The sequence below is a fragment of the Dasypus novemcinctus genome, chromosome 5, assembly GCF_030445035.2.
Source record: "Dasypus novemcinctus isolate mDasNov1 chromosome 5, mDasNov1.1.hap2, whole genome shotgun sequence".
Classification (NCBI taxonomy): Eukaryota; Metazoa; Chordata; class Mammalia; order Cingulata; family Dasypodidae; genus Dasypus; species Dasypus novemcinctus.
In genome coordinates this window covers 70,869,641-70,881,831 of record NC_080677.1, presented here as the reverse complement: position 1 = coordinate 70,881,831, position 12,191 = coordinate 70,869,641, and the positions used below count along the sequence as shown (strand labels likewise).

The 12,191-nt window shown below is 37.1% G+C and overlaps 1 protein-coding gene across 1 annotated transcript in view; it reads right to left on the bottom strand.

Annotated features, from left to right (window-relative positions):
- PCLO (piccolo presynaptic cytomatrix protein) overlaps positions 1-11,908 on the bottom strand; it is a 376,758-nt gene extending 364,850 nt beyond the window's left edge. Inside the window, exons 1-2 of the mRNA XM_071215189.1 lie at positions 11,315-11,908; positions 3,996-5,463 (exon numbers count right to left, since the gene is read on the bottom strand). Of these exons, the coding sequence (XP_071071290.1) occupies positions 3,996-5,463; positions 11,315-11,562 (1,716 nt within the window). The 5' untranslated portion in view covers positions 11,563-11,908. The remainder of the gene's footprint in view (positions 1-3,995; positions 5,464-11,314) is intronic.
- Positions 11,909-12,191: the final 283 nt, after the last annotated feature.

Here is a 12,191-nt window from a genome sequence, read left to right as displayed (position 1 = left end):
TTCCTGAGAGGTGGCCGTGTTTTTATAAAATAAAATTCCCAATTTAGGCCAAAATACTAATTAATATTTGGGCCTTCAGGATCCAAAAATGATATAATAAAAAAACACACCTAAAGTTACTTTTACCACTAACATTTGGTTCATTATCAACATTCTGAAAAGTGACAAGTCATTTTCATATATTATAAAATTGTGCAAGATTTGGGATAATTATCAGACATTAGGGACAAACTTTTCAAACTCTTTCCCTTAATCTGTCTTGTCTAAACCTGCATACAAAAAGAGATAAAGGAAATTAACAACAAAAGCAATAACATTTTTGCCACTAATTAGAAAGCAAATATTTCCATGTCAGGAAGCAAGTCCAAAGAGATGGCCTATAATGTAGAGATTTGTTCCATTAATAAACAGGCAAAAAGAGATACGCTATAAACTCAGCATTAAAAACCTAGGCTTGGAGCCAGTGAATTCCAGTGAAAGTTTATATAGAACAACACAAATGCTGTCTACCATGAGACAGGGCAGTTAATTTAAAGACCATCCTCTCCACTCAGATATTTGGGTTTTCTAAGATGTGCATTGGCTGAGAACAGGAGGTTACAGGCAAATTAACAGTTAAGTGAGTAGAACATTTCCTTCCCTAAAGCTTGCAGCTAAATGTTGATATTCTCCCCAGTCTTCCCTCCCCAGACTTGGTGACCATTTGAGTCAAGATGGTCACAAGTAAATATAATCATAGTTCTGATGTGCTGATAACTAGAAAAATATTAGAGAAAATTCCCCAGTCTTTTCAAGGAATGATACAAAGGGCCAGACTACAAAAGTATTATTATAGAGAGTGGATTGCATATAAACATTCAACTTGTAAACAATAAGTTCATGTATTAGACAAAGAACTTGTCTAGACTTTGTCCTTATCCTTCATAGGAAAAAACAGTTAATTTCCTCAATCTGAATATTTGAGGACAATTTGATCTAGACTGTGACATCCTCTTTGGAAGCCTTAGAGAGGTAAATTTTCTCATGTATACATATATCAGTTTAGAAGTGATGGTTATGGCCAAAGTTTATCTACCTGATCTCCACCAGAAGCCCTCAGGCTCCAGCCAGAGCTATAACTTATCAACTGTGGCCCCCAAATAATTCAAGCATTTCAGAAACTTTAGAGTTTGAAAGATTAGGGAAGATACATTCGTACAGTACAGATTAGAACTTGGATTTTATTTTCCTTATGGATGAAATGTTACTAATAATATCATAGTTCAAACGGCTTTTTTTTTTTAGGAAGTAGTGGGGATTGAACCTGGAACTCATATACATGAAGTGTGTGTTCAACCACTGAACTACACCTGCTCCAATTCAAATGGCTTTTGATTGCTACTTTGTAATCCAATAATATATTATATTGTTTCTATGTAGAAAACACCAGTAAACTTTAAAAGCCAAAATCTGTTCAAAATGTTAAGATTGTTCTGCAACATATTGCAAATTCCAAATCACTTCATACATTCAAAAATTATTTTGTCATATAATTTTTTTTAGTTAATCCTAATAACTAACCTTGTTTGGGAAGGGATATATTACTTTCATTTTTCAAACATTATCATCTTTAGAGAAAATGTAAATGACTTGCTCAAGTTTTCAAGTCATTAAGGGTGATGCCCTCCTTTACCAGTCAGTTAGGGAGGCCCTCTATCTGCCTCCATATTCCCAACCTCTTCCATGTTCAGTCATGCATGTCTAGATTCTTAATATCTTTCACATTTCTTCTCCCATAGAGATAACCCTGATACTCACCCAACCCCAGCTCAATGGTGCTTCACAACTACGCATTTAGTACAAATTTGTGAAATGAAAGATCAAAGATTTGATCACTCAAAGTTCCATAAAGTAGGATGCTCACTGTTACCTGCTAAATGTGGAAGATCATAATCTGACACCAGTCCTTCTCCAACCTCCTTACCTGTTCCTTTCTCACCACTTCACCTAAGCAGATTTATTCCTCTTTCCCTAATATGCTCTGTACTTTTCTGGCTCAAGGCCATGGCTCAAATCACTCTGTTTCACATCCTCTACCTGTTGAGATCATACCCATCCTTATATACTTAACTGAAATGCTATTTTGTCCCTGAAGCCATTCTTAATCTCACCCACTGGAAGTGAGTACTTCCTACTCTGAAGTCTGTAATATTTGCTCTTATTACTCACAGCTCTTATAATCTGACCACACACTCTATTTCCTTGTGTATGTCTTATCTGATCTAGTACATTTTAATCATATTAAGATCAGCATTCATGATTCATTATATTTACATCCCACAAAACATGTAGCAAATTGTCTTCCATATAGTGGGTAGTCATAGTATCTGTGACTTAAATGTCCAACTGCATGTTTCTGCTTCTAATTTGCCAATAAAATATGACAAATGCAAACGTTTCACAAAATGAGCAGCTACCGTCGGAAGTAATTATTATTGTAAATTCTTATCTAGACAATATATATACTCTGAGTGGAAACTTATCTTTTCAACAATTGAAAAGCTACACATAAACAAACAAAATACTTATAATCTGATTTTTTCCATAAGTCTATGTAGAACATTCTTACAAAAAAAATGGCTTATTTTAAAACTTAATATACATGAGTAACAATGTATGTGGTTATTAAAAGATTAAACAATACCTTAGAAAACAATGACAAGTTGACCCATTTTAAATATGTATCTTTTTTATCTTTAATCATATGTATCTAAATTAACAAAACGGTCACCAATTATCTTCACCATTGTTATCATAACTTTGATTTCATTTCTAACAGAAGTATATAAACTTCTCTCTCATGGATAGTTAAATCACATAATCCTTAAAGGACTGCTGCTGGTTGCTTAATGGACCAACTGAAGGCATAATGCAAGGACATCCCACTAACCAGCTGTCTTCAAACTCACTACATGATCTCTGTGCATTCTCATTAGGTAAGGGGTATCAGATCTCTTTAAATGAACCACTTCTTTTCTTCTCTTAGACCCTAGACCTCTTTATTTTAACTTTATTTACATTGTCATCCCATCATCACTGTATTAATCCCTAACTCTAAAGTCCTGAGATCTTCTGACCATGCTATTTTCTGTATCCTTCCCCGAATCTCTACCTATTGAAATGCCATTTTCTTCAGGATGTTAAGATACTGAGTTAATATTAAATGACTTACTAAGAATAATTTTGCTATCCTCAACCTTGTACTCATGTTATCACTATTGGCCCCTATAGGATTTCATGTATCAGGAAGGCTTACCCAGAGTCTTGATGATGTAAACTGTGGTACTTTTGAGAAGGATGCCAAACCCACTCCAAAGACTTCTTTATTTTGTGAACTGATCTATACTATTATTGATGACTCAACTAATGACAGAAACATGCCCTCATTAGGATATATAAGAATCATTAGCAGAGAAAGGGGATGTACAGTATGAAAAAGGGTATTCACTATTATATTAAAAATGTAAAAAAAAAAAAATGTACCTAGAATTTGAAAGCATCTACTATTTCCTTAACATAAATAAAATAAAATTAAGAGTATCATAATTTTGATAGGTAGGAATGTAAGTTCAAATAGTAAAGTGATATCAATGTATACTAAATAATAGTGTGGAATTTGCAAATAGAGTGAACTTAGTAGGTGCTCAGCATCTTTCAATTATTTCATATTTGAATATGAGTCAAATTTATCAAAAAATTGTGGCAACATTTTGGGCTTATTCTTGAAGAAAATATAAAAGAAAATATTTGAATTTACCTCAATGGGCCTAAATCCTTCTTATGTGACAACAACTGGCAGAGAAGGAAAGAAGAAAGGCAGAATGGAAGAAAAGGAGGGAGGGAGGAAAAGAAGAAACCAGAGAAGGTCTGTACCACCCTATCTAATAACTAAACACCATTTATGGAAGATGACAATATGGTTTAGAAGCATGGACTCAGTGAATAAATGCACTCACCTCAGTTAAGTGAGGATTGGGATTAAAACCACAGAGGCTACAGACAGTGGTCTGACACTCAGTACATGTGTTAAAATTGGCCTTTTCTGGAACATGTAAAAGAAGTTCAGTGGTATTGCAAAGAGGACAGATAGTTTTAAGAAGGCCTTGTACAGGAGGCTGTGCTGCAGATGAAGAAGTTGTTGGCTGCAAAGGTTTACTAGCTCCTGTTTGTATTACTGGTTTTGTAGGTTGTTGAGCTGAGGGCTGTGCTGAGCCAGGCTGTTGGGGTGGAGGTTTTGCTGAGCCAGGCTGTAGAGGTAAGGGCTTTGCTGGCCCTGGTTGTTGAGCCTTTACTAGACCTGGCTGGTGAGCTGGACTTTTCCCTGTCCCAGGCTGCTGTGCTGGAGACTTTACTGGCCCAACCTGCTGAGCTGGAGTCTCTGCAAGTCCAGGTGGCTGAGATGGAGACTGTGACACAGGTTGTTGAGCCAAGGGTTTTGGTGTCCCCAGCTGTGGGGCTGTGGGTTTTGCTGGCCCAGGCTGCTGAGCTGGGGACTTAACTGGTCCAGGAGGTTGAGCTGGAGGCTTTGTTGTCCCTGGTGGCTGAGCTGGGGACTTTGCTGTCAGCAACAGAGGTGACGGCTTTGCCGGCCCTGGCTGTTGAGCTGGGAACTTCACTGGCCCAGGTTGCTGAGCTGGGGACTTTGCAGGCCCATGCTGTGGCATGGAAAGTTTTTCAGGTCCAGGCTGCTGGGCTGAAGGTTTACCAGGACTTACATGCTGAAGAGAAGGTTTGGATGGGCTTTGTAGTGAGGTTTTAGCTGATTCTCCCCTAACTATATCTGATTGTTTGGTCTGAGACCTGGTTGGATCTTGGTGGAGTGGCCACTTTGCCTGATCTGTCTGTGGAGTCTGTGTAGGCCCCTGCCTTGGCTTTCTTATCCCTGGAGACTGTGATTTAATTTTGTCTGGTTGCTGAGAAGATACTGATTTGGGAGAACCATCCTGCTGAAGAGGGGTCTTAACAGGCCCTTGCTGCTTAGGAATGGACTTGGGCAACTGCTGTGTTGGGGGTTTTGTGATTCCTTCAGGTTTTCCTTCAAGTTTTCCTTCAGGTTTACCTTCAGGTTTTCCTTGTTCCTTCTGAGGTGCTTTTTGTTTCTTGGTGGTTTCTTCCTGTGGTGCATCAGAGTCTGATATCAAATCAAAAGGGTTGAATTTATTTACCACGGAGGAAACAGCACTTAAAGGATTAACCTCTGAGAGGAAGCCAGGCATCATACTTGACTTGTGCTCTTCCTTGAAATCAGTTCTGGACTTTGATTCTTTCAAGCTAATAGTGGAAGCACTCCTTCCGGGCAATTTCTGCTCTGACCTCAAAGTGTCTGAAGTTCTACTTTTACTAAGACCAGGCTGAGCTGGACGCCCAGGGTCCGGTGGTTTTCCTGGTTGCTTTGGAGGGTGACTGCTATCCAACTCTTGTTTCCTAGAAGAATAAAAGGAAAAGAAATGAAAATAATGGAAGTTTAAAAAGCTACTGCTTTCTTAAATCCTTAAAACTGTGACCGTATAATTAGAATCAATTTTTGGTAACATCATGCAAATGATCAGAAAATTTTATTGCCTTTGTTACTTTCTTTACCTGGGTAGAGATTTCAAATAAGGAGGTGAGGAAAAAAAAGAATGTTACCAAGAGTGATGCAAAATTAAGATATTTAGTCAGAAAATACTTAATAAAAAGAATAATAATAAAAGAATAATTTATATCTTCACTTAATAGAATCTATGATCAAAACCTAATTAAATATATAAAGTCAATAAATCAATGTAATAACATGTTCCAACACCTACATGTACACAGGGTGTATCTTTTTTTATAGCAAGTTTGCAGTCAAAGAAATTAGTTCCCCCAATATTAACAGCATCGAGAAGCAGAAATATTTATTTTAAAATGTGATCATTTGCTGCAACTTTTTTTTCTTAATTACTAGAATTTACATTACTTACATATAGCATACAACCTGGCATTAGCAGAATTTAATGAGATTATGATGCCTTTTCAGGGACTCTGACAAGATAGATAATTTGTTACTTTTTCTACTCATTGTATTTACAACTACAGAGAAGTGCTTTACTGAAAAACTCTTCTGATTACTAGAACATTTTATAAGAATTCTGGCTGAATCAATTATTTCCTTTAATACTCTTTTGGGTGCCCCCTATGGGATAAAAACCTCTACAACTGCTTTTTTTCCCCAGAGCAGATTCTAAAATAGAATCATGTTCAGATTCTAAAATGAATAAAAGAGTATCCATTTATATCTCAGAAGGTCTGCAGATGAATCTGAAGTCAAAAGAATTTAAGAAACATTAATTTGGCACAAAACAAAAACCGGTATGTTCATCCAATCATTCACTCATTCTTATCCATTCATTTATCTGTTTAATCATCAAACACTGATGCTAATCGACTAGTTGCCAGGTTTGGTTTTAGTAATGGAAAGATGAGTTAACACATTCTCTGTTCACAGTACAGTACATAAGACACAGATTGTATTTTAGTCACTTTCCTTTCTACCTGAACAATTCTTAGGTCAAACAGAAATTCACCAGAAAGCCACAGTTAGCTAAGGCATCTTTAAATTTTTTGTTCTGTATTAAGCCAATATCTTCTCTTAATGATTTTCCTTTCATTTCCCGCTCCCAGAAACCTATGTTTTACTTTCATTTACATAATTTTAGTAACTCTAAAATTAAGTTTCAATGTTAAGGCAGTCTTTATACCTGTAAAAGTATTAATATTTTCTGATAGGATGGTTTCTATAATATAATAAAACTTAAATTCGTAGAAAGTAAGTGTAATTATAATTTCTCAGACAAGCAGTTTTCTTTCAATTTTGGTGTTTATTGTAACCACAAATATTTGATATTCATGAAGTTTATTTTTAGTTATTTTACAAATATTTTGAATTAAGAGAAAAATATTTTCATAAAACCAGCGATTAAAGTAGGTTTAACAGTATTTTTCAAGAGAGGATAATTTAGTGAAATTAAGGATAGATTTCTTGAATTCTGTTTAAGGATACATTTCTCTTTGTTCAAAGGAACCAATTCACTAAAATGCCCAAATAACTACAGATAGGATAGTAACACCTATATAGTAGTCCCTAAGCCTGTTTTAAAGGGAGGGGTACATTTCATTAATTGAATGCAGAACACTCCTAGAATAATGCAAACATCTGAATAGTGCATTTCTTTGAAAATAATCAACTTTGGGTCATTTACTATGGCTCTCTTCTGACTTTACATGGAAGGGAGCACAAAGGAAGGTATATAAGGAAACAATAAAAATGATTTCCTAAAACTGGAAGTACGTAGCAATTCACTTTAAAAGATACCTTAGAACTTTCAGAATTAGGGTAATAATCTTAGTTCTCGTTTTACTTAAGACTTCAGAAATAAAGTAGACTCTAAATTGTTTTTAGCTTTTTTTCCTGAAGAAAATTGCCAGGACTAAGAATTCTATTTATTTGCCTTTTATTAGAAAATCATATTATACATACATAGCCATTTATACATTAATTCTTTCTTTCAGAGACTTTGCTATTTTGAAGTAATGATTCTCAGTTTCTTTCTACATCTTACATCTTGATTAATAATCAAATTTCCATGTCTTTAGGGAAGTTTTTAAGATCTCATTCATTTGAAGTACCAAATGATGTAAAATTGAAAGTTCAGAGACTTGTCCATTAATAGGTAAACGTTTACAAACCAAATTAGAGTCTCTAGAATTTATTATATTCATCTCATATTATAGCTGTTACTGAAGCACTGCTTCTTTATCCTTGTTTCTTCTCACTAAAGAAAAATATATCTTTACAGAACTATATAGATATACAAACAAAATACTTATAACCTGATTTCCTCCATAATTCTTATCTAGCACATTCTTATTAGTTGCACATTTATCAGTAATGAATGGCTTCTTTAAAAAAGCTAATGAACTCAACATGAGTTTTAGCCAAAATATAAAGATATTTAAATAATTAACTAGTGGTTAAGTATTTAACCATCATCATTTAAAATTGATCATATTGCCAACATTTTTAGAAATCTGTCTGGTATATTTGTCTATGAATGTAAAGAAATCTGTCAAGTTAATTAATTAATTATTGCATTATTATATCAATACCAACTATAGATACTATTGTTATAATATCAGTAACAATAAACAACTTGTAGCCAAGCACTGAATAAAGAGATCATTGTGTATTTTCGTCATCTGAGAAAATAAAGGTACATTTCAAAATCAGGACAACCAGCTCATTGCCATTTTGGTGCAAGGGTATATCTCAAGACACATCCAGCATCTATTTGTACTCTGGACAGAGATGTCACATTGGAAATTAGCTACTAGAAAAATAATTAATCGATATAACACTCTGTTCTTCCACAACAGAAATGGATTTGTTTCTCAGGAATTTCTAAGTAATAGTAGTATACATTCTCATTCAAAAAGTTTAAAGAAGATAATATTTGATAGCTTTTCAGAGTTCCTGAAATGGATTAAAAAATCCAGGGGCATTTTCCCTGTAACCATTCTTCTTCTACTTCTAACTTGCTTAATACTAACTCCCTCTTCATTTACAGTTTTCATCCAAAGATTGGAATTTTCCTCTCATAGGTTAGCAAACAAAACAATATTCCAGTCCAAATGAGGTAAATATGAATGCAACTGTAAGAATGTGAAAGCAGTTGGAATGCTAAAATGTTTTTTAAGTAACACAACAGGCAATGAGACTCAAGTTTATAATGCTGAGTCACATACAATTTTATAATATTTGAAATATAAACAACCTTAGGAATATCTACTCATTTTTATACAGTAGAGGATATTGGAACTTAGAGAAGCTAAGGGATTAATTCAAGGTCATAAAACTAGTTTGTCACAGAAATCTGACACTGGCATTCTTGGCCAAGTTGGGATTTCCACTGCATCACACTGACTTCTCTATAGGGCAAAAGTATATAGAATCATCAAAATAATGCATAACAATGAGTAATTCAACACACAAACTCTGTCTGTAGTGATTATTGACAGTGCCACCCCTTGCTGCTATCAATACTACAACTCTGTAATTGCTGGCTTCCTTCATATTAAAATCCCAACAATAGCATGCCTCTCAATTTTTAATTGATCCTCACACTGACTCTACGTGGCAGGTAAGACAGGTACTACTACTTGCCTTATTTAGAGGCTAGGAAACTGAAGTACACATTGCTTGAGAAGCATTCATAATTTTCCAGTAGTTAGTTAAAATCAATCAACCATGGGACAAGAACCTAAGTCTCTGGGCTCTCAACTCTTATTAGAAAGAGAAAAAAAATCAAACCAAACCATGTCCAATCAAACCACTTAACTTCTTAAAACTTCAAAACATATTGGTACATTTTTCTTATTCATCCTTAAACTTAGCATGATTCTAAAAATCTAAATGATAAAACAAGTTCTTCCTTGGTTATCCCATACAGGGATAACTTTCCAAAGTTTATGCATATTTTATACAAATATTTCTAAAGATCTAAAGAGGTTGTAAAAATTGGACAGACATATTTTTGGGTATTTGAATTATGCTTTCAAAGATAACTACTTAGGCCAAAGATTACCAATTAATACTATCAGATACAAATACTGCGTAAAACACAACAGATTTATAAACCGAAGTAATATTATTGTTTCACCCTCTGAAGAGGAGAAAAGTTAGAAATTTATAAATCAAAGCTCACACTTGGTATTTGTAGCCAGTATGCTACACCTGTTGCTTGTGCCTCTTAGGAAAAATTGGCGAAGAGCTGGCATACATTTCTAAAAGGCTAATAAAAGTACTGTATGTTCATATTATCCTATGATAAACTAGTGAATCAAGATTCAGAATTTTTTTCTAGGTAAGTATTCATCAATAGAGGAAAATAGAGCATAGAATAAAATATACTAATAATATAGTAGATAAGGAAGACTTTACACCAAATAAATAACCACATATATTACTAGTTTAAAAACACAGAAAAACATATTCACTATAAAGGGGCTAGTTTTTGTGTAGATGTAGTTTCCTTTTAAAGATAAATAGGAGTTTTTTCTCTGATAGATTTTAAGCATTTAACATTATAGGTGAAAAATACTGTCACTATCCATAAAATATTTTACATTTCTCCTAAAAATAATGAATCTAATATAATAATTGACGAAATTATCTGCATATACTCATAAGATAGTGAGTCAATGAATTTTTAAAACAGAAGATAAGAATCCACTCCTAATATCCTAGTCTCTTGTATTTCCACTACCTGAAAGGAAAGGCAGGAATAATTTCAGTACCACGGACAGAGAGCTACACTCTTGGGGAGGGTGCAAAGTTAAGGGTTTGTTTACAATAATAAAGGCAGGGCAGGCACAATGATTATACCCTCTTAGTACTCTAATCAGAACTAATTATTGGGATGAAGAAAATTGGAGTCACAGAGGAAGATGAATATGTTAATATTGCAGATTAATTCTTATAATTGCTTATGCAAGATGTCGTTTGTTTTGTCTTTAAAAGTATGCATTGAAAATTAGTTTTAAGATGATACAAATTTACATGCTCTTCCATAACCTGAAAGTCAATTTTGCATATAAAAGAGCAGTGGTTTAAAAAAATAGTGAATGCTAATTCAGAACTACACGTACAGCACCTGCTCTGCTGTAGCCAAACCATCTGTTTAACGCCACAACATCTTTTAGGGTCCCTCAATGAATATAAAAGGTATATTCTTTCTATGCCTTCTACCTAAACAACTGCTGATCTCTTCTGGGGGTGGGGAAAGGAGCCAAATAACCTCCAGGGGAATTAAAGGCATTGTTACAGAAATAATTAAACATCACTCGAAGAGAAAAAGACGCCGAAATGCCCTAGGAAAAGGTTTAAACAGATCTAGGTAAACACCCAGCTCTATCCATTCCCCAGCACGTCCGCGTAGTACTAACGGAAGACTTCCCGATTAGTAGAACACTCGAGAGCGTCTCTCACGCCATCCTGAAGGGAAAAGGTTCCCAAAGCCCAGAAATCACTACCTAAAATCACACTTCCAACAATGCAACCCACGGCTATTCCACCAGAAACTCTATAATACATCATTTTTATTCCGTCCCTCAGAAGGCTTATGATCTCTTTATCACCACCTCATTAGGGAGAATAAAATGAACGGTGGCACCACATAGGTACAGCTGTGCTGGCACATATGTGCACGGGACGCTGTAGATATATGCCCTGACATATACAACATGCTGTGCGTGCCTGTGCATGGAAGGCGGCTCCGCAGTGGCTGGGGGGACGCTTCCCTTGGGCAGCCCCTGCGCCCTTGACATGACAGCGGCGATCTGTCTTCTCTCCTCCTCGCTCAGCTGGCTCAGATCCGCCTCCATGCCCGCGATCGCGGTGTGCAGGGGGCTCCCCGCCTCGCCAGCCCCTCCTCCAGCCGCCGCCGCCGCCGCCGCCAGCCCTTCGGGGAGCCCTTCCCCTTCCAAGCTCGCCTCGTTGCCCATAGCTCAGACACGCTCGGGGCCACGGCGCTCCGTCCCTGCGCTGTGTCCCAGTCGGGAACCCCGCCACCCGAGGAGCAACCGGCGCCCAGGTCCGCCGCGGGGCGTGCAAGCGGCCGTGTCCCCGGGCTCGGGACCCGCCACAGCTGCTCAGACGCAAGGCGGGGATTAGTCTCTCTCGCAGGTCATGCCTGCGGCCGGTGCCTCCTCCATGTTGGACAGCGCCGAGCAACCTTTGCAGAAGGCGAGTCCCGACGCCAGCACAGCCTCAGGAGCTGGGGAGAAGCAGATCTGAGCGGTGCCAGCCGGAAGCCGCCCGCCCCTCCCACCGCGCCCCGCCCCTCCGCCCGCGCCCCGGCAGTGCGCATGCCCTTCTCGGAACAGGTGACGCGGGGTCCCGCCCTACCGCTCTGCGTCGATCTGTCGCCCGGCTCTCTCTGGGCACCGATTTAAAGGAGCGCAGTGAGAGTACAGCTAAAAGCCAGTACTGCAGAGCCGGTGTTTCTTTCAGGCATATTTCAGGATGTCTCAACCTGAGTTTTAGCGGACTTGATTCAAGGGGTACGGGAAGGCAAGACGGGGAGTGTCTGTTTCCAGCTTTGACTTAACGGGATTTGTAGTTTTTTTGTGAG